Below are 25,466 nucleotides of genomic sequence, written 5' to 3' on the forward strand. Positions count from 1 at the left end.
AAATAAAAAACATTATTCTCTATCACTCAAGAATGGGACGTCAGTCCTCTATTTTTTATTGTGAATAAAATAGGGTATAGCAAATTTCCAAATCATTCTACACAGCATACCAACTTTTTTGGAATTGGAGTTGTAACATACAGTATGTGGTTGAAAGGTCCACCAAACAGGTGGTTTTCCCACAGTTTTCTGTCTCATTTTTCTGGAGGACTTAGACATTCTCTGAGATCATCTATGTCAGCTGAATTTTAATAAATTCACTGAATTCAAGAGTTAAGTGACTGTATCAAGCTCTTTAGCAATGATTAATTATGAAAGACTTGCTATAAAGAGAAGAAAACAATAGCGACTGTATGGCTTCAAGTTACATCTGCGTGCTCTCCATTCAAAAACAATATTTGAACAGGTACTTGTCTAGTCCCCTCAAGTACCACGACCTCCACTTTTCTTTAAGCCAACATAGTATTCTTTTTTTCTCCTTTGTTTATGCAGCTTGTTCAGATGTCTCAAACCTCATTTTATGGTAACCTCTAAACAAAGTTCAAAAACATAAAGCCATAACAGAAAACCACAGATTGTTGCCTGAGGTGACAATCCCGACTCTGTAAAGCAGCGCATTTCAGATGTGGGTTCGATCAGCGGGGTGTGTTGGCAAAAAGCAATTACTGACTTTGTGATTGGCAAGATAATAACTTCTGACACAAAGTGCTCATAGAGTTCCTGGGTTATCATTTAAAAGTCAGTAGTCATCACCGGCCAATGTTGCAAAGACCTAAACTGCAGCAGCAGGTCACCTGCCATCAGGAAGGAGTATTACTCAGCTAACATATTATAGAGACCATTTGGATTATGGACACATTTAGGCCAGACTAAAACGCAAGTTGTTGTATTTTCATTATTGTCACCTTATGTTTGGTCTTCATCTGTTATGAATGCGCTATGTGTTTTATGGCTGAGAATATTGTTCGGTTTATCTGGAAATAGGCCACCATGACTGAGACTACTGTGGCTTCAGGCCAGTCATCCTCAATGTGTGTTCATGCCTAATATAGCTTTAGCTCGAGAGCTGTGTGGTGTATACTTTATATATTTTATGTTTGCCTGATTTAATTTACATAATATATTTTAGTAGAGAAGAGGGAATGGTCGACATGGTAGGCTTATAAAATGTGGAAGAGGGCCATAGAATAATAACAGCTCATAACATTAGCTCAATAACTCATAACAACAGTCACCTTAAGACATTTTATACTACAAAGTAAACCCACAAAATATTAAAGAGAAAATGCAACAATCAAACAATCCTCCAAAGACTTGGCAAGAGTGGGAAGGAAGAACCCTTTTATAGTATAAAAGGACCTCCTACAGAACCAGACTCATGACTGCTTTGATCTCTAGCCCGTAGTTTGCATGGAAAATGCCATTAAGTCAAGTACCTGCTCAACTCAACTCTAATCTCCTTGGTTTCTGTCATTTCCATTACAATTAAGTACCACCTCAACGTGCATAGGGTTGTTATAGCAACGTGGTCAAAGGTCCACTCATTTGTATGTGACACAAACACAACACAACAATGGAAGATGTCGAGGTGATGGTATACCTGCTGCTCTGTCTATGGCTTTTTGTCAGGGACCACGGTGTTGGTTTTAATGCAGCGAGTTCTTTCATTGTCAGGTTTTAAAAAAAGTTTTGATTTTCGTGAAGGAGTCGCTCTCAGGTGTCGTTGAGTGACACCATTGACTTGTGTCACACTTACAACCCGGCTGTGCAGCTGTTAGAAAAGTAACGAGTACCAGGTGTCCCGCCGCATAATGGACAACCCTAAACACAGAGTCGAGCTGTGTAGGTACTTGTCAAAAAGAGGCATGAAAAACTCTAGGAAAGACAATTAAACCTGCTATCTGTGAGCAAAGTGCTCCAAGGGATCATATGAAACTGTGGCATGATATGTCTATGGTATGATAGCACCTGATTATTCAAGACCTTGTATGTGAGGAGAAGGATTTTAAATTCAACTGGATTTAACAATGAGCCTATGAAGAGTCTCTGTCAGTACTCTGACTGCAGACATAGTTGTTTAACGTGTGCATTGAAGTTTAAATCCTGGTCAAAAATGAGTCTAAATGGTAATCCTCACAGTGTTACTGAGGACCAATAATGTCACCAAGAGCAAGGATTCAGCTAGACACAATGAACGAAGTTGAACCGAATAGATATTACCTTTTAAAACGTCCTTAGAATCTCTTCGTTGTTCTGATAACAAACTGATTTTGGTCCACACAAATGAACATGTACACACATCCGTCTTTCTCCTGAAACGTCGAGGGACTCAGTGCTAATAGATGTTTTCATCAGAGCAGCACAGTTGTTGCCGTTTGCCTCCAGGAGACAAATCTTTTTAAGATCTCGCTGTCTCCTCAACACGCATTTGTTTCCCTCTTCCGCATTTGAATGCCTTGGGCGCTCTCAAGTCACCGAGGCAACACATTAAAAGTTATGATAAGAAGTTTATTTCATTTAGCTTCTATCTCGCTGCTAGAGCTTGCATCTCTTCCCCCTTAAAACAAATTGCGCTCACGTTGAGCTTTTCGCTCCTCGTCTGTCGTGTCCGTCGTTTTCCACTGACCGTCGCGTGGATTTGCTTTGCGTGAATGGATCAATCAGACAGCAGTTTGTTTACTAAATCGTGCTTTAGAGGCTTTGTTTTTGAGCAAATATAGTTTGGCACATTGTGAACCGCCGCCTCTCCGCTGCGCAGTGCAATTGTTAACCAGTCAGTTTGTCTCAAGGCTGCTCAGTTGAGAGGTGAGAATGAGTCATGCTGAGAGGAGGCAGCATTTAAAAGAGATTTTGACGAGATCAAGTGTGAGAAGTTCCTTACCACTAAACTCTCGTTGCCTCCCAGCGAACGTTTTGAAGCAGACGCGAGATCCTGCTGCACTTGTGAGAGCAGCCGTGTCAGTCATGAAGCTTTTTGAATGTCACTGTTCCCATTCTAAAGTTCTCCTCAGTTTAACGTGAGGAAAAAGTACAAGTTTTACAAGACTGGCACGGTTATTATTTGTTACCTGGAGTCATAGCGGATGCCTGTTTAGACGTTCCCTGCCGTGTGCTGTTTCTGCAGTCACACACAAAATGAATTAATGAGAAGTTAAGCAGCACATTAAGATGCCATCTGAGTAAAAATAACTGTGGATTACATATGGATGGCAGCTGCTTAACATGGGTTTCCAATGACAACAGCTCCATTTCCCCCACTGTAGCTCACACATCACCTGTCTTGAACTTCCAGCTCTATGACAGCTGCGTTTTTCTTTTCCTTTCCTTTCCTTTCCTCCTTTTTCTTCATGTCAGTTTCTTTCCTTTATTGTCCTTCCTTTCTTCCTTTTTCTTATCCCTTTTCCTCTCATTTTCTGTAGTCCTTTCCATTACTTCCTTTTCCTATACTTTTCCCTTCTGTTCCCTTGTTTTCTTTCCTTCTCCTCTTTTGTTTCCTTGTCTTGTCAGTTATTTACTTTTCTTTTTTACTCGTCTTTTTACCTTCATTTAATATCTTTTCCTTTCTTCTCTTTTATTGCTGTATTACTTTTATTTCCTTTTCCTTTCATTTTATTTCCTTTTCCATTCCTGTCCCACGTCCTCTTTACCTTACTCTCATCCTTTTTTATCTCATATAAATCTCTCTTCTTTTCCCTTTTTTTAATTTCCTGTCTTTTTTCTTATTTGTTTCCTTCATTTTTAATTTGCTTCCTTTGTCTTCCTTTCTTTTTATTTTTTTATTTTCCCTCTCCTGTGTCATGTTTACCTTACTCACGCCCTCCCTATCTCACGTAAATCCCTTTCCTTTTTACCATTCCTTGCTTTCCACTTCACTCCTGTCTTTTCCTTTCATCTGCTTCCCATTTCTCATCTTTGACCTCACTTAGCTTTCCTTTCTTCTCCTGACCTCTAATCTTCTGTCCAATAGAAACACAGCCAGATCAGATTTAGGTCAGGTGTCACTTTGCTCAGCAGATACGAAGGTCATCTCCGCACCTTGTGCAATGCGTGTCTTTTACCAATGAGTCTCTTAGAAACGCCACTGTCACCAATCACTCTGTTTTTGTGAGTCATGTTTGTTATTACTCACGTTCTCCACAGATCGGTGCACAGATTGGACCCACTGTCTGCATCCAAAACATGTGTCATTTGTTTAGTGATCGACTGTTGACTCAAGTGGAATAAAGCAGCACGATCATGTGATCTATTGCTACATATCTTGCCTGGTGCCATCTACATATACCGGCTGGTAGCCTTTTAAATAGCATTCATCAGTACTCATTATTTTTACAAGTTACAGTAAGCAGATCAAAAACCTTGGTGCACATCCACTGGGACATTTTTTGACACTACAAGTTGAGCTGCTTCTCAACACTGGACACTAGATGGATGTGCCACTAGTTGGTCTCAAGATAGATGATTGACAGGAAATCTCTCTAACAGCCTAGCTGGACTTAAATTTGACAGTCTGCTGCCTCAAACTGGAACAGCGTGACAACTTGGTAGAAACTTTGTCTCATACTATGAAAAGAGTTTTGTAGTATGGCCACTGACCCGGTGGACCTCAGATTGAGTCATGTAAATAACCTGTCACTTGAAATGTCTTACACAGTCTGGTTACACAGACAGTGAATGAAAAGCATAAAAATGATGGATTCTGCTGACATGGACATGTGTGGAGAATAAAGATTAGGAATGAAATTTTGGTATTTGGTATGAAAAAATGGAAAAAAGTACTGCCAGCCGGGCCCTGGCAGCCAGTGTGTTTACTCGACTCAGCTGGGATAGAAATGACACAGAGAGACTGAATGGTAATAAGTCAGGAACACACTTGCAGCATCACAAACAAGAACCTAGCACAATACAAGATTCATGCAGGATATATAATAACTGGCTTTATCGAGTTCTTTTATCTAGCTTTACACCATATCCCAAAGTTCACAGAGCAGAGGTTTCAAACATAAGGCTGCCTTATATTGCCATAAATAAGTAAATCAATATTGTTTGAGTGTGGCTTCCAAATTGCAATAACAGTAATCTGATTGATAGGAAATAAGTGAGACATATTGATTATATATTTGTAACCTGATGACATATCAGGCTTTTTTTTAATGTCATTTTGCAATGTTGGTGCTTATCTGTTAAACTTGAGATCAAATTGAGCTGTGTTTTGAACTATAATGAGTTTGACACCACTGTGCATGTGCATCAGCTGTATGTGAGACAGAAAAATGTGTTTTATGATGTAATACGGGATGCATGCTTATCTGCACACCTGTGCACAGAAGATTCCCTAGTTTATATCACTCTGAGGCTCATTTCCTCTCTGATTGGAGTTGTCTGGCTCCGTTATTGGATTCAATCACTTAATGCAGATACTTAAAAAGCTTCATTCATTGTCTGGTTTGTACTAACCCTTTAAAACCTCCCTAAAATACTGCACTCAAACTTTTAAGGGCTCACAACATGTGTCAGCCCAGACACAGTCTTTGTTCACCGTGTAGCAGAATGACAAACAGGGTAAAGCAGCACTGACAAATTGAGGACAAAAAAGCTCCTTTTTGAGCCCCCTGCTCTCCTCTGTTCCCCTGTAGGTCCTATGCAGCTTATTCATAATTGAGCAGGGTGAGTTGTGCAGTGGCTGTCATGAATCCCTCTCTGCTCCTGTCATAAGTCCTATGTGGATAGGCGGTTATTAACGAAATTCTTTCACAGTCTTTAAAACAGAATTTTGGGGGGTGGGAGGGGGAGACAGGCAGGCAGGCGTTATTACTTATATTAAAAATATAATTGTGAAATTTCTTTAGGGATTTAGACTGTAGAAGCAGATCCCTACAAGCCGTGATAAGAACATGATGTTTGTGCAAGTAGTTCAAATGTAATTTTAAAAAATGCAAATATACGTGCGTGTTGACAGAAAGTGTAACTCTACAGTCCTAAATAATAAGCTATGAAATTGAAAGTGTGCGTGGATAGTAGTCTGTGAGTCTGTCGGTGTGTAATTCTGTTAGTCCTTACAATGCAGTTATGCTTTCCACATATGTGAGTGCTCGAGCTTCCATTTCTCTATTAATTTAGAAATAAAACGGCAAATCAAAATGCTAAACTGTGCACAACGCACAGATCTAACAGAAGTGCAACGAACAGCACAGCACGATATGGATGATTAAGCTGCCAAAACACTCATCCACCATGCAGGGAACCAACAAAACACCAGTTCTGATTTCAGCCACTATTAACAAAAAACTGGAGTTACTGACATGTGCACACAAAGAAATTAAAGGACTGTGTGCTAGCCTGAGATACAGTGAGAGAAATGATTATTTGGTCCCCTGCTGAACTTGTAAGTTTGCTCACTTACAAAGAATTAAACAGTCTTTCATTTTAATGGAGAGATGGAACCAAAAATCTGGGGAAAACACATTACTTACATTTTTATAAAGTGATTTGAATGTCACTGAGTGAGACAAGGATCGTAAAGCACAGCACGACTTACTACTTGTTGGAGAAACCCTTGTTGGGAGGCACAGCAGTAATATGATCACCAGGTCTGCACGCATCTGAGGAGGGTTTTTGGCCCACTCCTCTTTATAGAAACTCAATAAATCTCTTGGGTTTCTTGGCTGCTGCTTGACAACTTAAAGTTCAGTTCCCTCAACAAATTCCCTACAGGGCTGAGGTCTGGAGATTGTCTAGGTCACTCCATGGCCTTAATGTGCTTCTTCCATTGCTGTGTTGCCTTGGTGATATGTTTTGGATTTTTGTTGAAGGATAGAGATTCTCATCCAAGATTTTGCAATACCTGGTCCCATCAATTGCCTCGCAATGCGGTGAAATTGTCCTGTACCCTTAGCTGAAAGGCAGCCCTAAAGCATAATCTTCACACCCCTGTGCTGGTCTGTGGGGGTGGTGATCTTTGTGTCATACGCATTTTTCTTCCTTCAAACGCAGTGAGTCAAGTCGGTGACAAAGAGCTCGAGTTCGTTGGAGCACTGCACTTTCTCACAAGTCTTCTCTGAAACATTTGCATGTTTACTGGCAAACTTAAGATTGGGGACATGGCAGGGGACGCTGCGAGTGTTCAGTCCATTACAGCTTAGTGTGTTACCAATGGTGTTCTTAGACTGTAGTCCCAACTGTCTTCAGATCATTAATAAGGTCCTCTCGCTGGTAAAACAATTTGAAAACACAGCTTAAACTCCCTCAGTGTGTATATGTCTTCCCATGATGTGCCTTTTGGACTGGAAATTGACCATTAAAGAGCTTGTTTTCTGTTTTTGCCGTCTGCCTCCTGCATTCTGGGTCCGCCTACAGCCACACTATGACAGCACTGAATCCACCATATCAGTGAAAGGACCCACATTTAGCAGGCTCTATGCAGACATCAGCATACTGTCCATTTAGTTTGGACTGTGCAGACTTGCCTCTCCACTACAAGGGCACCAACTGCAAAGGACTACAAAGTGGAATAAGAGCAGCCACTCATCCAGATTTCCAATGTGCACAGAGGAGTGTAATCTCAGCCTTAGGCAATCAAGACCACTCTCATGTTTTTCTCTCTCTCTCTCTCCTGCCTTGCATGCACGCTCACCCACACTTGTCTCTATTCCCGTCCCTTAGGAGTAACTACCCACCAGTTTTGGTTCAAAGCTGCCAATGGTAGCTCATTAAATAACAGTAAATAACAGCTGTGCTGTAACCTGCAACAAGTGCTAGATAGCCGGGTTTTACCCACAAAGCTATTGCCTGGAGGAATGAAATTACTTCTAATCACAACATAAAAAATATCTGTCAAATTTCTTCTGGGTCACTTTGCATCTAATGATGCACAGTGTGCGGGGAAAGCAGTCTGACTGCTGAATAATACAAATCTCAGTTGGAAAATCAGACAGAGTTTAAAAATGCATGCGCCTCTATGTCCCTGTCCTCATCTCAACCTCAGGTAGCTGTCTGCCTCTCTGCTCGCATGAGCTCAGTTACATAACAAGGCTTTGACTTTTCAACAATTTTCAAAACCAAAATTGGAAAAGTAAAACTGTCTGCCTCCGTTTTGATTTCCTTTTTTATTTCCTGCCTTTTGCTGTATGTTTCCACCTTTGTGCAAACCTCTTCCTCTAGCAACAGGTTACAGAGAGCTGAAAGCAACCTCCTGTGCCCTATCGATTGATCTCTTTGATGTGATTAGTTTCAAACCGGAGAGATGGAGGTTTTGTTGAACTTGCACCGAGACTCTGAAGCTTTCAAAACGTTGTAAGCTTCAGTTGTGACAGCAGCTCCCTCTGGTTCAGAGTTTTCTCTTTGTGACATTATATTGATCCTCACTACCTATAAATGTTAGATATCCAAAATGAAAATTGCTTTTTTTTCTGGACATTGGCTCAAGGGATGAAACAGACCACATTTATACAAAAACCAATTGCAAAGTTGAACTTTTTGGTTTAAATAATCAGTATTTACATGAGGTCGAGAGAGGTGCAACAGTAAGTGTTGGGGATCTTGTCAAAATAGGTGGAACACACACGTTTTGATCCATCGTCTGCAAAGCATCTGACTGGAACATGAAAATGATCTCAAACACACTGCAAGTGCAGTAAAAGCATATGTGGATAGAAAATCACTCAGTGGAACACTGACAGTCATGGATTGGCCTCCCCAGACCTCGTACCTCAACCTAATTGAAGTGGTGTGGGATCATCTGGACAGGGAACATAAGAAAAGGCAGCAAACGTCCAAAGAAGAGCTTTGAATGTCCTTCAAGAAGCCGGGAGAACCGTTCCTGAAGGCTAGTTAAACAAATTACATAAAATTACAGGCTCCGTTGAAGATTAAATACCAAATATTGACGTTCAAGCCCATTATAATGAAGTCTGTTTTTGCCTTATATAATGTGTCTTCGCATATATAAATTTCCTTTGCACGATGCTTTGTGTGTTTTTGCATAGCGATAATAGAGAACCGCTGATGACTTTGGTACAGTTTTTTCCCTCATTATTTAGGTTTTCTTTGGTTCTGGATTCAGAAGATTCATAAATCTGGAAGCAGGTGGCACCTCAGCTGGTCTCCAAAAATGCTTTTGTCACCATATTTGTGATAAGTTCTGTTATATCTGGGTATGGAATGCTTGTCTATAACTATGAGGTCAAAGATGAATCCTAACATCTCTCTTATCGCATATGTAAAATGTTTGCAGAAGATTTTTGTGGCACCAGAAGCAGCCGGTTCTTAGCATAAGCTAGAGCTTAAAAAAGAAACATCTGTAGGAGTGGAGCTGGAGAGAAATGAGCTTACATGGCCTGAGGAAACATTAGCCTAACAGCTTCACAGAGCTGTGATTCAGGTTTTAACACAGAATGAGTGGCACTGAATAGAGATGGTCGTTCTGGTTATGCTGCATCAGTTTTTAATCTATTACTGTCTCGTATGAGTCTGGCAAAGTTACAGTGCAACACTAAATGATGTGAAGTGCTCCTTTGGTCCAGGTGGTGATAAAGTATACGCAGAAGCTTTTTATGTGTCAGTCATCCTGAATGAAACTGCCAGTAGGAAGAGTTTCTACTGTCAGTGCTCAAGGGTGTCATATTTATGTTGAATTAGTGTAAGCTCCCTTGCCACTCTTGTGGATTTTTCTTTCATGTGTGTGACTCCATTTATCCGTCCATCTATCCATCCATCTGTCTGTCTGGTTCTCAGCTCCTGGCAACTGCTGGCCCCTCAGTGCCCTTAGGTAAACACAGCTGCTACCCTGCATCTGCAGACGGGAGTCTGGTCTACCGATAAGATTTCATCAGCTCCACTTAAAATGCTCTTTCTCCCAAGCCCTACAGGACCTGAGTGATTCTCAATTATCTCGGAATGAACCAAATGAGATTTCTGCTTTCCAAAAAGTATTTTAGACTTTGAAACCCTGTTGGAATAGAATTTACGTCCACCAGCTAAAACAATGGGGTGCACATGTAGGATACAGGTGACTTAAGTTACCTCTGGCTGACACAGGAATCGCCTCCCTAACCAGTACTTGAGAGCATCCTTCTTGCAAGATTTAATTTTCTTCGACCTCCTCTCAACATACCGTTTTTCCTCTTGATGTCAAAGTGGTTGTTATTATTTGTGGGTAAAAAAAATCAGAGCACATAAATAAATTGTTCTCAAAAGGTCGTCTGTGTCCTGAAATGAAAGGAAGAATGAAAGCAAGTGGAAGGACTCGGATGCCAGCTTAACTCTGAAATCTGTCATTTTATGAGGAGTTTGAGAGCTGACGATTATGACACCAATACTCTCACTTAATAGTATAATAACAAAGGATTTAGAAGACAGAGACTGATACACAATCTGTACGCTGTAAAAGCGATTGAAGATTGAAGCGAATTTGAAGAGATCTTCTATAATAATTTAGGTTTGTTCTTTCCAAACTGTCTGTATATGTCACGGGTTGCCGGGACAAGCCGTGTGTGGATCATTTAGGACCCAAGATGCGGCAGCTCTGGTGCAAATGTGGATACAACAGAGATGACGAGGGTGAACATGGAACTAAGAAAACCTAAACTGGGAAAAACTAACAGAAACTAACCAGAAACAGAGATGCAGGGAGGCACAGGGAAATACACAGAATGACGGCCGGAGAGACGCAGACGAACAAGCAACGAGGACGAGGTAACACACGCTATAAATACACACACCAGGAATCAAGGGATGGGAAACAGGAGGGGAACACACCTGGAAGACATCACAGCTGACGTGGCAGGGGAACGTAAACAGAACGCACTGACATCAGGCAGGGACCTTCAAAGTAAAACAGGAACACATACACGCAAAGACACAGACTAAGAAACGCTTACTAAACACAGAGACCTTACTACACAAAAGGGGATACACAGGCAGGGATGACACCAACCAGAGGGAACACAGCTAAACCCTTGGAAACCAAAGCACAACAGTCATAATACATAAAACTATCAAAAGTAAAAGTACAACAACCAAAAACACTGGGTCACTGACCCAGGACCATGACAGTATAGGGCTATAAAAAATGCATGAAAATTATTTTTTTGTGATTTAGCATCTTAGAAGAGTTTCCTGTACTGCAAAACTTGTCCCTGTTAAATTACAGTAAATTACTGGCATTTTTCATTTCACAGTTTCTACTGTAATCCTGCATTATAAACAACAGCATGTTACAAAATCACAATTTTTGCTTATTTTTTTTTTTGTTTATAGTGAATTGATTGTATCTGTGACTGTACTATTACATGCTAATAAAGCTTGAATTTAAAGCACCACCATTTGCAACTTTCACCATGATTTTACGTAGTTAAAGGAATAGTTCTGTTATGGTGAGCTGTGTGGCAGGCTAGGTTAGGACCCAAACGCAGGACTCGGAGACAGGATGCTTAATTAAAGGCAGAAGCTTTAATGTTGGCCAAAAACAAACTAAAAACAAAATATATGAATACTAAAGAAGCAAACCAAACATGAACTACAAGTAAGAAACTCCTGACTGGTTGTAGGTGACTGGAAGAGACTTGACATGACTGGGAAACATGGAAGTATACACGACACACAGGCAGAATAACGAGAGGATGGGGAACAGGTGGAAACACAGCTGGGACGAATCTGACATAACGAGATAGAACGGAAGCAAAACTAAATGCACTGCACACAGGACAAGGACTATCAAAATAAAACAGGAAGCATGACAAATACGTAGACGCGGACGAGACACGCAAGCTTTACACTGTGACTGGAGAAATTAAACAGAGACAAGACTCACAAAACGCAAGACAAGGCTAGACACTGAGGGAGGTAAAACATAATCACTAACAGCAAGAAACTAAATAACCTAACATGAAGACCAAAAGTACAAGAAAAACATAAGCCAATCAGAGAAACTAATCCAACTTAGAATATCCTTTTAACCCAAGAAAACACAGTCCAACAACAACCATAACTGATACAAAAGCTAGAAATATTAACCATACTCAAAAACATGGACACTGGGGCACCAGACTCAGGACTTTAACAAGTTCACTTACTTTCCTGCCATAAGCTAAATGTAAAGAGTCATGCATACAGTGTACTACAAAGAAAAAAAAATGAGAAGGGCATGAAAGTCCCCTGTATTTTGGATTTTGAGGTGTTACTGTGGGGATAGGTTAATTGGAAAAAATCCAAATTACCACTAGGTGTGAATGTGCGAGTGAATGTGAGTGTGAATGGTTGTCTGTCCCTGTGTGTTGGCCCTGCGACAGACTGGCGACCTGTCCAGGGTGTACCCCGCCTCTCGCCCTATGACAGCTGGGATAGGCTGCAGCACCCCCCGCGACCCTGCAAAGGATAATGGATGGATGGACACACAAAACATAAACAGATTTATCTAACATTTCTTATGAACAGCTATTTATTCTGGTCTGCTGCTCGGATTAGCTTGTTGTTTTTGTGGTTCCAATCATGTGATGCCACCAGGAAAGTTTCAGAGGTTGGCACCCGTAGCATGGCTGAAGGGTTTCTTTTGACTCTTCTTTATTTTCTTTCCCCAAATGTTTCCAGTGGTGATGCTAATCTAGCCAAGCTTCCCCTAGATTCTTGTTGAAGGTTTTAAAAGTTTAATCAACTCTCAGAGAAAAACTTTATTTTTCCAAAAAGTTAAATTCTTTTGTGCATGAAAATCCTAAAGTTGCTTTAATGATCAAGAACCTTAGAGGCTACACCGTGCTTCAGATGATCTTATTTATTCTCTACTAGTCTTGACTTTCTGTTCAGGATTCTTATTGTGACATGTGAGATGTCATGATCCTACTTACATAAGGAAGCAGAGGAGAGGAGAAAAAGTATGAGGAGAGGGGAAGTATGTGGAAAAAATAATTAGAGGGGGGATGAGGGTTGATGTAGAAGGGCTACAGATTGGCTGCCAAGGCCTCGGTCCTTGATTGCAGCCTGCTTGTCTGAGAAGTGTAGCCTGTTTCCTGCCACTTACTTCCCCAAAGCGTGGTGATTGGATGGGATAGGAGTAGCTATTCCTGTCTAACTTAAATGCAAGACCATTCCTTTTAAAAGTCTGAACCTGCATTTATATGCGCTTCCATCGAGCCTCTTTGTTTTCTTGATTGGGCATTGCTCAGTCCCAGTGTATCCCTTTGTGGTGTATTGACCATGCACTGACCCATAGACTGAAAGGATTTCACAGATTTACAAATCAATGTGGAAATCTGTAATTATAAGTCCCGTCAGTGGAAGCATTCCAGTTTCCTGGAAAGCAAGCTTCCAACAAAGTCTTTATTCCTCTCCTTGTATTTTTCCTCTTCCTGCTGCATATTTCATGGAGCTGAGTATGGCACGAGTTTGAAGTATGAATAAAAAGAAACATCTGACTGGACTAGCAATGTTTTCCCAAAAAGCAAGTAGCCAAGGGAAAACACTAATTGGACGTTCCTTCAAAGAATATCAAAGATTATGCAAAGAAGTAGTCGGAGACATTAAACACACATCCCAGGCTTCCCTACTTCACTGCACAAACAAATCGGATTATAGTGGTAGAGTGGAGCTATTTACTGAATTGAAACCCGATAAGATGAGCAATCAAAGGAGATATGTGCAGGTAGTGATGCTGGAAGTATAATCACAGCTTGTGTGGATAGTTGTGTTCCCCTGTTGAGCTTGGTGTGAGTGTCTGTGTGTCTAAGGATGTTTCTAAGTGCCTCTTTCTACTAGGAACTCTTATCCCATCGTGTATATTTGCTTGCTTCATGCTCTCAGCTATGATCCACAACTCAACTGAACTTCTGTATGGCTTGATCACAAGACAACATGAACTGTATTTCATTTTTTTAGGCTAAATTGTTGTGGATAGATCGAATTCAAGTGATGCAGATGTAACTGGAAAGGTTCAGTGTGGAAAACGAACGTGCAATTACGGCAGTATTATGAGACGCAATCACTGCGCTTGTGGCTCACTGGTAGCCCGCTGGCTTGTTTTTCATTGCCATCCCTCTTTTTCAATATCTCATCTGATTAAATTACAGCTGGGTGGTGTTCAGCTGAGGAAATGAAGCTGTGTGTTTTGTGAGTTTGTCTGAGAGTCTGTGCATAACCCTTTTCTTACACTGTTTGCTTGATCTCGTGGTATTCTGTGGGGAAAAACCAGTCAGGAAAAATACACAGCGTTTCTTTAATTGATTGCACGTGAACGCGTGTTTTATCTCGCCTCCATTCGGCCGTTAGGTTTCAAACCTCTCGATAGTTCATTTGTGATTTCCCTGTCGGCTAAGAGTCCCATGGTCTGCTCAGCGGGGATCAAAAAATCAACCTGTGCCATGGACGTGGCTTGGACCATAAACACATCGCTTTCTCTTTATTTTCTCTGTGGAGAACTTCCTTTAAACATTGACTTTAAAAACAATAACAGGGCTGCTTAGAGAAACATATAGTGGCTGTGTGAGCCGAGTAAAAGGAAGCTACAGTAAAGGACGAATCATGAAAAGCTATGTTTTTGATTGCTTCACGCTGCTGTGAGAATTGCTTCCAATCTCTTCAAAATAAAAAGATGAGGAGAAGTCTTCTGTGAAAATGTGGAAAAACAGATGAAAGTTAAAAAGCCTCTCGCGGCATCTCAGGTTTGAAAAGACTCAAAGTTGATGATAATATCCTCCAACGAGGGCTGACAGGCACCCATTAAAAGGTAGGCTTAAGTGTGTTTGTGTGTCAGCGGGAGCCTCCTTTACAGAGTCTGATCTGCTTGTCAAACAGCAAAAGGAGATGTTCACTGGTCCAAAGTCCTCCCACACACAGCTGCTCCAAAATACTCAGTCTGTGCGCATCAGCTCATATGTGCAGGCTCATGCATCCTTGTTTGTGATACGTTTGTATTTTCTGCCAGTGTTTGCACAGTCACTTGTGTATCCTGATATTACCTGTGTGTGTGTGTGTGTTCAGACTTGTTTGTCTGATCTGTTAGCACTCTGGATGTCTCCCTCTTCATCCCAGAGCCCCATGCCTGTCCAGCCATTCTCTCATCCTATTAAGACTTCTCCTCCCGAAGGAATCACTAGTCTGCGTGCGTTGGAAATCGCAGTCTGGCTCCGAAGATGAGCCAAGTAGGACTCTGTGTGGCCAAAGCCAAATTCAGATATTTGCTCCATCCCACAGTGAGATATCCGCCATCTGAAAGAGGAAAATGGCACTAAGAAAATAAGGCAAATTTGCATGTTTTTCCAAAACATTCAAGAGCAACAGGACGGCATCACTGGAACAAACAAAACCTCAGCATCTTGTGTAAGAGATCTTCGCTTGGTCACATGGTTGCTTCCGCTATGCCTTCCAGCTTGAGGAGAGTGTGACTCATGATGCTAACTTAAACACTAAATCAGAAATCTGTTATGGATAACTAATGGTGACAAACCCACTGAGTTTCCTGTGTGCGGTTAGAAAATATTTGGTGGCATTTTTTAATTAGATCATGGTTAAGCTGAACGTTGTTCCACTCGTGTTAATGAGAACGGTTTGACATTTTTTAAAGCTGTGTGGTTGACAACACTCTCATCTATATGTGTTAAATATTAAAGCAGCAGCAGCAGCCAGCTAACGTACTGTTACTTACTGTTCAACTGCTGACTAATGCAAATATCTAATTAGCCGATCACATGGCAGCAACCCAGCGCATTTAGGTCCAGACAACCTGCTGAATTTTGAATTGAGCACCAGAATTGTGGAACGGAGGGTGATTCGACTTTGAACGTGGCGTGATTGTTGGTTTGAGTAATTCAGAAAATGCTAATCTATGCAACCAAACAGAGAATAATCTGAAAAAGAGAAAATATCCAGCACAGATTCTCTGGGTGAAAAAATTCACTCGTTGATTCCAAAGGTTAGGGGAGTATGGTTAAAGTAGTTCAAAAGGCAGCTCCAAAGGACTCATTACAACAAAGGTTTGCAGAAGAGCATCTCTGAAACACAAAAACACGTTGAACCTTGAAGTAGATGGGCTACAGCAGCAGAAGACCACACTGGGTGTTACTCTTGCCAGCGAAGAGCAGGGAGCTGAGGCGACAATTTGCATGGATTCCCCAAAATTGGACAACAGAAGATTGGCTTTCTCTCATGAGTCTCAATTTCTGTTGCCACTTTCACAAAGTAGGGTCAGCATTTGGCGTTAACAACCCGAATACACCCACCATGGACCTATCATCTAATGTATCAATGGGCAGAAGTGTTGTTGTAATATTGTAGGGAATATATGTTGGCACACTTTGTGTTCCTTAATAACAACTGAGCATCGTTTTATCTCCACAGCTTACCCACGTATTGTTGCTGAGGTCCATCCCTTTATGTCCACAGTGTACCATCTTTTGATGGCTGCTTCCAGCAGGATAACACACCATGTCACATCTTCTAAAACTGGTTTCCTGAACTTAACAATGACCGATATGGACCAAAATATTTGTGAAATTGTTCTAGTGCCTTGTTGAATCTGTGCCAAGAAGAATTAAAGCACTTATGAAGGCAAATTTTCAACTAAGAAGTGGTCCTGTATTTCTAGCACCTCATGCCATGTTCATAAATCTTTATGCAGTTTTATAGCACCTGGGGTCAACCATCAAAGCAACTGATAGTGCATATGAGACATGAAAAGAGCGTGTAGGCAGGATTGAGTGGGTGGAGACGAGTGTCAGGGGTGATTTGTGACAGAAGATAATAGCAAGAGTCAAAGGGAAGGGTTACAAGAAGGTTTGAAGATGGTGGTACTGACAAAAACACAGGAGAGTTAAAGGTGTTAAGACAGAATTGACAGGATTAGGAATGATTACATCAGAGGAACACTTCAGGCTGTGAGGTTCGGGGACCAAGTTGGAGAGGCAAGGCTGAGGTGTTTGGATATGTGCGGAGCAGGGATGGTGGATATACCGGACAAAGGATGTTGAAGATGTCAGGCAGGAAGAGGAAAAAAGGAAGACCTCGGAGAAATTTCATGGATGTAGTAGAAATGAAGGAAAACATACAGATGATGACTGTAAATTTGGGCAATTTAACACAGAAATCTCTGGTGATGGAGCCAGCCAGTGGCCATTTGAGGAACTGCACTTTCACGCCTGGTTTCTTTTTCACAAAAAGTTTTTATGTCGCCCTTGAGATACTGTCTTAGCCTTGTTTTCCTCATAGCGGTTATCTTATCTTGTGCTGCGTGCAAAACTCATTTCTGTACCTTTGCTTGTGTCTCTCAGATGGCCCGGTGATCTGGCGGATGCTGACCTACCCCCCAACACGACGAGCCCTGGTGGTGGGCTGTGGTCTTCAGATGTTCCAGCAGCTTTCAGGAATCAACACAGTCATGTGAGTGGAAACATCACCAAACCTTTCCGTCGGGTCTGGCGCACGGGTCTGATTTATTCTGCTTGTTCTCCCAGAGCAACAGACTTTTGTAAAATTAAAGAGAGCCTGCAGTGTTCAGCATCAAATGAGCAAATAGATAAAGGCGATCACCCAAAACAACTTTGCACTGATTTTCAGTAACCCTTCCCTTTAAGGGATGCTGATACGTGCCGTATAGCCTTACAAAGCCAGTGTGTCAATGAAGGGGTCAAGGGTTCAGGTTTTTCCCTTTAATTTGTCAGCAGTCTGTAACTGCCTAACTTAGAGGCCCTTTCATGTGTAGTATACTGGAAAAAATTGACCTCTGATACTTGAGGCTGTGTCCATGTGTCATCTTTTCAAGAGCTCAAACGGCACAGCCTTTATTATTTCTACATCGCATTGGCGCCGAAAGGGAAAAGTTCAAGTGTGTTTTTATCAGTTTTGCCCTCAGAGTTAATGAAAACAATAACGATGCATGGCACACGATGTCACATGCCTCGCCTCTCAGCACCAGAGATCTCAGACGGGTGCATTCGCTTCAGCGACACGCTATTAAATCACAAAACATTTCTGTCATCTGTCGCTTCACGTCGCCCAGTGGGGAGCAAGAGGACTCATTGCATTACTGCCCACTTGCCTGCGAAGGGATGGACCAGCTTATTCTTTTCATCTGAGGGGATTGTGTCATCGGTCCCTGCCTCGCCTCCCTTTAGAGATGAACTATATTGCAAGGCTCCGTAAACAATCTGTGGATATGTGCTGTTGCTTAGCAACCACCGGAGGTGAGAGCAGCAGGATAAGTGTTCTTGTACGGGCGTGTTTGCACACATGTGACTAAACGAACGAAATGTGACCCTATGGACTTTGGAGTCTGTGCAGGCGCGCCTGTGTGGCACGTGCGTGTTTGTGCATGACATCTGTGCACTCGCGTGGTTGTGTGTATGTAAGCGGGGGCGCGTGAGGCTTTAGGTATGGCCGTTTGCCCGTGCGTGATTAGATTTTGAGAAGTAAATGGACAGAAATGTGAGGAGAAAGGATGATAATAAAGCAGCGGTGAAACTCTGGATGTCTTTGAGCGGTTGCTTCTGTCTCTCTCGCAGAGAGATCTGGTTACTGAGTGTCTGCCTCTCTTACTGTATATTTATCTTCATCCCTGTCACCAACATTATGAACAGCAGAGCGGACAAACTTAATCTGTCATAGCTCTGTCCCTATCCACCTTTCTGACTCTCTGATTTATGTATCTGCCAATCTTCTATTCCTCCCAAAAAGGTCTACCTGCTAGTTTATCTGTGTCGAGAGATGACCCATTTGCAGCGAGCATCATTACATCCACAGCCGAGACTGTTTCGGGCCTGTTATGTTTACAGATGGCATTAAAATGTGTTTTCCTGCCTGCAAATTGAAATCTGATTGCCCTTTCGTTTGAAAAAATAAATACTGCGGCTTACTGTGGTGATAATGACATCACTCAAAATTGACATTAAAGGCCTCACGCTGGTGACAATCAATTTTTTGATGCCAGCGTCTCCATTTCTGTTGTTTGCTTTGTTTAGCTTCGCATCGTTTCGTGGATGGAAAAGTCCCAGAGACAGATCAGAATGCAAGTTGGCATAGTTATTTTCATCTGCAGTCAGGCTGAAAGAGAGCAGATCTGATGAAATCGCCAAAGTACAGCCCAAATCAGAAGAAGCAACATGTTTAAGAGAAAGAGTCCAACGCAGCAGACGCACAAATAACAACAGTTGTCTTGTGACATAGCAAATGAATCGAATCCGTGGGCCTCTTTCCCATCCGTCCCGGATGTGTTCACTCCAGATGTACGTGTGGATAAGCCAATAATAAATCACTCGGTTGGTGTGTGTGTTTGTGTTTTTCGTATCCAAGATATTGAACTCGAGTATGTGAATTTAAAACTGTATAATCAAAAGCAAGTTGTTATTTTAGGGCCTGTCTTTGTGATGTCTCTGTAGTGTTTCAAAACCACATAAGACTAAGCCATGGTTATAATATCAGCCAGAATCCATCTATTTTGTTGTCTCCTTATACAGCTCAGAGTCATGGGGGGTTACCAGCTATCCAGCTGCCATGACAGTTCAATTCAATTTTATTTATATAGTTCCAAAACTGTTGCCTCAAGGCTCTTCATACTGTAAGAGAAAGGCCCGACATTAATGCAGGTTACACCCTCAACATGTTTCCAGTCCTTCACAGAGAGACAGACGACCGCATAGTCGCACTTCCAGAGATCATTTACAATCAGCAGTTAACCTAACATGCATGGCACTGTCCTTTTCCAGCAGGAGGTCCACCCAGGAACCTCCTTCCAAACTAAAATACTAATCAAAATGCAGCCATTGGACACTGTAAAGGTATGATTAAATTAACAGTCAGTTTTAAGGCCACTCGTTTTACACCAGACTGAAAAAATATTTCCTGTGTTATAAAATTAGCCAATCAGACTGATTGTGTCATTTTTCAAATTTTTCCAAAAAGTAGACCAATCAGATCGCTGCATGTGGCAACAAGTGCGCTTGTAGCTCAAACACAGTCAAAACATCAGGACCAGCTCATTGTCGCTTAATGTCAACTTTTTTGAGGGCGAATTTTTCACAAGAACATAACGCTTTAAGTGTGTGTTTACGTTGCATGACGAGAAAAAGAATTAAGAAATGTTTACGTTTGCTGTACAAGGAAAAAGGATCAGATGCCAGTGACGGCCTACTCAAAAGGAAATCACAAAAACAAAAGGAGAAGAGATGTTGCAGTGGTTGATTTGTTGGTATAAGCTTGAAAGTTCATAATACTCATTGTGCTCGACATTTTAGCTTCACAATTATAGATAATACCAGCTAATTGCTACAGCTATGGAAGCTAGGCGTTTGTCCTTTTTTGCAAAATAAAGGGTAACTGAATAATTCAATTGTAAATAACTAGACCAGCCTTTTTAATTGCTGTAGTATGTCATTAAAGAGGTGCCACCTGCCCACTTTTTTAACCACTTATAAAGTCAGTATAAAGTGGACCAGTGTACATATTTTGAAAGGTAAAGGATCTGGGTTTAGAAGACACTGTTTAACCCAATTTGGGTGTTAAGTGTCTTGTCAAAGGACATTTTGGCACATAAACAATAGGAAGGATGAAGCAGGGGAGTCATGAGCCATGTATCACAGGTGAACACCCAAATAAAGAAACAGCAAGGTCTATTTGATCTACAGATTGGTGTTACAATTCAAAACAGGCCTAGGGGTTAAAAATGAAAAGTCCATGCACTGATTGCAAAAATGGTATTAATTTTATTAATTAGTACATTTGTTAGGGTTTCAGAACATGTAGTGAGAACTGAATCCTGATGATGACGTTCACAGTTGTAACCTGAGAACTCACACACTGGGCTGACAGAGGAAAATGTGAATCTGGATGATTGATATTAGCTGATAGAAACAATCTACCTGCTCGCTGAAACTGAGGTGAATAATAAAAAACTCAGAGGGTCGCTGGATGAGGCGAGGACAGACTACAGAACATAGAGAACAAAACGAAAGGGGGAGAACACAGCTGTTACCATGACAATACTCACCCTTCAGTGATGAATATAATGTAAAGATATGAATGATTAAAAACTATATTTGATCATCTTCCACCATACGGAGCATGGGCTACTTTAACCACAGAATGTGCACTGTGTGTTGAGTTATTGCTGACGCCTCCCGTCACTCGTCATGTGTGCTGTATGCTTTGCTAAGCTCCCTGTCTACTGCCTCTTTTGTCTACCTCCAGTGAAGCTGCCAGGCTAGCCCCATTAGCCGGTGAGACATAAAGAAGGTCTGAGGAGCCAGTAAATCAGCCAGGCTTAGAAACAAGCTCCTCTCCCTGTCCCCAGCTGCTTTTTCTGATTAAACCACCAGGCTGGCACAGGCGAAGAAGGAAAAGGGCAATGAGACAATCTGGCAGACAGGCCAAAAAAATAATAATCCAGACCAAACTAGAAAAGCACATATTGGCTGCCAGTTCTAACAGTCCTCTCTCTCTCAAGTTAGGAACTTGACAGGAACGGATTGACAGTGTTCACTTTTTTCCTCCCTCTCTCCAAGTCACATATGTTCACACAGAGGGTACATTTGAGACCCTATTAGCACATTTTCCCACAGAAAGCCTCCCTCCTCCCGTCAGCCTTGGAGTAAAATATCTAACAAAAAAAGTGAGCTCTTCTGGTCTTTATCAGAGGAATTCAGGCGAAAGATTGACTGAGATTGTAACTGACCAGCCAGTTCAACCAATAACATCTTGATGAAGTGACAAAGTTGCGTTTCTCGCTTCATCAAACTGACAGTTAACACGTTTCCCTCTGATTTGCCCTTTCATATCTAACATACTTATGGAGATCAGTGCTGCCTTAGGGGATATCTGTAATTATAAACCCCAGCCTGTCAAATACAGTTACAAACCTCACACGATCTAAATATTTTTTTTTTCTTTTCAGTCCAACTTCACAAAGGAGCAGTGGTTAACAGCACCTAAGTCTCTCAGAGATTCTGGTTAAATGAGAGCTTGAGATCTAGTCTAAGCATCGCCTTTGCACCATTTATTCCTGTGCGGTCTGTGTTGGCATGTGGTTGCATTTCGTCACATTTCTGATTATGTTTCAGAAAGGTGTAGCTTGAACAGAGAAGTATAAATCCGCCTTTACACCTGCTCACACACTAAACTTGGTGCAGATTAGTATCACTTGCCTGAATGCTAATTTGTGCTCTGTTCTGTGTAATGTCCATTTATGCAAGCAAACGTACTTGAGCTTCATCCACAATCCCAGTAGGTGAATTTTTATCATGCTCAGCTGTTTGTGTTGCAATAACATTTCAGGAGTCTGTGAGATCAAACTGTATACAGGTGTTGAAGCTCTATCTGGCAGGTGAGGATTTTTCTATTTGTGCTAGCAAGGCAGTGATCAGCTAACCTCTGCTGCTGTTCTATTACTACTTTATGTGTATTTAGCCAGCTGTACTCTACAGTATATAAATAGATGTTATGTGAGCTATCGTGACTACTTTCCAGTATGAAGCTATTATAAAATGAAGGAATACAGCAAGTAATACTTTATATTAATATTTTTTTATTTTCTTCTCCTGCCCTATTTTCTTTGGTCATCAAATTACTTACTACTTTATCTTTATTTACTTATGCGTGCATTAATGCAAAACGGTAATAAGAAAGGAAAACGGATGTGTGTAGAGTGCCCAGGCAGGACCGTGGGGTTATATTACTGGCTGATTTGTTTAGCATGTGTCTCCATGGCATCAGCTTCCTATCAAATTTAATTCTTTATTGAAAGTGCCTTAACGTTCTCCCAGATTGTCCCTGCCCACTTCAGCCCCATTAGCTGATAATTTAGCACTCCATTCTCTTCATGCATGGTCACTTAAAAAAAAGGCCTATTGCTTAAAATTAGGAAAAATGCGCAAGTGTATTTTTAACGGAAAGGTGCAGGGAAAAAAGTTTGCACATATAATATGCATACATGGAGATACTGATTATATGGTACCTACACCAGCTCAGTGGGTAGCCTGCTAAGGTACTGATTTTTGCTGAATGACCATCAGCTGCACTTAATCCAGTTTGTTGATCACTATAATGACTTGTAAAGCCTAGTTTGCACAATAAAATCATTATAATTTATGATGGCATGACTTTTATTTCAATAATGGGCAGTAAGCTTATGTAGCTTTGTTAACCTAGCTACATCTGCTTTTTATTTATTTATGTATTAAAAATTAAAAGTCCACCGTTGTGTTAGTGGCTCGGCGAGGGTGTCCTTGGTTACAGTACCAACAGCATCGTGAAAACAACATAATCTTTAGAGTTATATTCACTGTTTGACATTTTAGCTTCACAATTGTAGATAATTGTAGTGGAACCCCGACTTACGAAATTAATTCATTCCCGAGGGTCTTTCGTAATTCGAAAATTTTCGTAAGTCGAAGCACCCATCACGCGTTTTGAGTGAGGCTATGCTGAACGATAGGCTATAGGCTAATTGCTAACTAGAACAACAATACGTCGTTCAAGTGGAACAGCGAAGCGCAAGTACAGAAGCCAAGGGGTTGTCACATGATTCGGAAGGCATTGTTGGCATTGTAGGCTCAGCCAATCAGAGCCAGCGGATTTCGTTACTCGGGCATTTTGCCGTAACACGGGCAAAAATATTGCTGTTCAGTGCCTTCGTAACTTGAATTTTTCATGAAACGGGGTATCCGTAAGTCGGGGTTCCACTGTACTAGCTAATTGCTACAGCTATGGAAGCTAGGTGTTTGCCCAATCCATAGAAAGCTAACCTAAGCCATAACTAAAGATCTACCGAGCTTCTCTTGCGCAAGATTTAAGACATCAATAGTGCTGAAACTGCAGAAGTATCAGTAGTGGTTTAGGGTTTGTTTGCAGAAGATCAAATAATTTTTTTTTGTTACTTCAAATAGATTAAAAGGCCTACAGAGAACTAAAACTAGCCATGAGTATGCGTAATGGCCGTGGACATGGTCCCATACGTGCCATTATTATTTTACAGCAGCTTGATTTAAACTCATGTGTCAGGTACTCTCCCTGAGCTCTCTTGGTGTTACATGAATAACCTCCTTGCTTTCACTCACACACACACACACACACACACAAACATTCAAAAACTGTCAGAGAAACCTGTGTGATGAAAAATGTATTTATCAAGAATGCATCACTCAGGAAAAAAAGAAGCTGGATGGATGGCTGTGTGGATCACATCAGTAACATGCATCCTGCAGGAGATTTTCTTTTTTTATGGATCTCCCTTCCCATCTCTGTTGTTTAGCTATAAATGCAGAACAATGTGGTACAGCAGTTGGTCAAATTAGATATCATCTTTATGCATTAGCTGATGGATCATTTCGAATGAATTAGCCTCATAATCTTGCACGTAAAGGTCACTGTGTACTGGTGGGAAATGTGTGTGTGCATCCTGTGAGCGGTGAACAAACTATCTTAAAAGACAGGAAGATCTTCCAACTGGGCTAGAGAGTAGAGTAAAAGCAGAGAAGAGGAAAGCAGAGGGCAGAGGGAGATCTGACATTGATGGTGATGAGGTGGAGGAAGGGCCACGGAGGGGGATCAAGGCAGATGACAGGAGAGGAAGTGTAAGATTTATGAAGGAAGACAGAGAAAGGGGACAAGAAATATTGAGCTGTGGATGAAAAGACCCGTGTTCTTTTATTCTCTTTGTTTCTTTGCTGCTTTTTGCAACAATCATGCAGAGAGGGTTTTTTGTTCTTCGCTCCAGGTTTCTCAAAAAGTAGCATCAAGGACTTCTAACCAAGTACAACCAATGCTTTAGACTGCACACTTACCAAAATAGTGGTTTGACCCAGAAGTTGAAGCAATTATGTGCAAAAAAAGAGATGCTTTTCAGGGTATTAATGACCAGTGGAATGTGCATACTTTATCATGCAAACACTGCAAACATTTCCTGAAATCGTTCACGTGGCATGTTTCCTTTTCTGCTTTTATTTTCTCCTGCTTGCACTTTGTAAGGTCTCTCATGGTGTGAACTTTAATCTTTTCCAGAAGATGAGAAAATAAGTCTCGGAAAGTCCAGAAGTGACATTTTATTCCCAACACCTTGGCCAAATTTCCTTCAACCAGCACTATAATAATGGTTAATTATCACCACAAGTAGAACAAACTACTAAAACTAAGTGCTTTGTGAAATATATGAATTTAGGTAAAGGGGGCAAGACAATCTAGCTTGGCATAGAAACTAGAGATTTATACCAGAATACAATGGCAGTTGGTATCCAGTATATGCAACAGACTTCGATTCTATTTGTCAGAATTTAAATTGCCAAGTACGCTGATGACAAATTGATAACACAGCAATTAATAATACAGTACAAGCTCTGCAGTCTCAGTGAGCTTGATAAATTCTCGATCTGCCAGATGTTCTAGTTCAGCGGTCCCCAACCTTTTTTGCGCCACGGACCGGTTTAATGTCAGACAATATTTTCACAGACCAGCCTTTAAGGTGTCGCGGATGAATACAACAAAATAAAATGATACGACCAAGA

General features: G+C 41.2%; 1 protein-coding gene across 1 annotated transcript in view; it reads left to right on the top strand.

The window, feature by feature from the left end:
* LOC120735585 (proton myo-inositol cotransporter-like) overlaps positions 1 to 25,466 on the top strand; it is an 82,880-nt gene that overhangs the window by 38,233 nt on the left and 19,181 nt on the right. Inside the window, exon 4 of the mRNA XM_040035019.1 lies at positions 17,250 to 17,358. Coding sequence (XP_039890953.1) covers positions 17,250 to 17,358 — 109 coding nt within the window. The remainder of the gene's footprint in view (positions 1 to 17,249; positions 17,359 to 25,466) is intronic.

Source organism: Simochromis diagramma, unplaced genomic scaffold (genome assembly GCF_900408965.1).
Source record: "Simochromis diagramma unplaced genomic scaffold, fSimDia1.1 OVJJ01000816.1, whole genome shotgun sequence".
NCBI classification, from domain to species: domain Eukaryota; kingdom Metazoa; phylum Chordata; class Actinopteri; order Cichliformes; family Cichlidae; genus Simochromis; species Simochromis diagramma.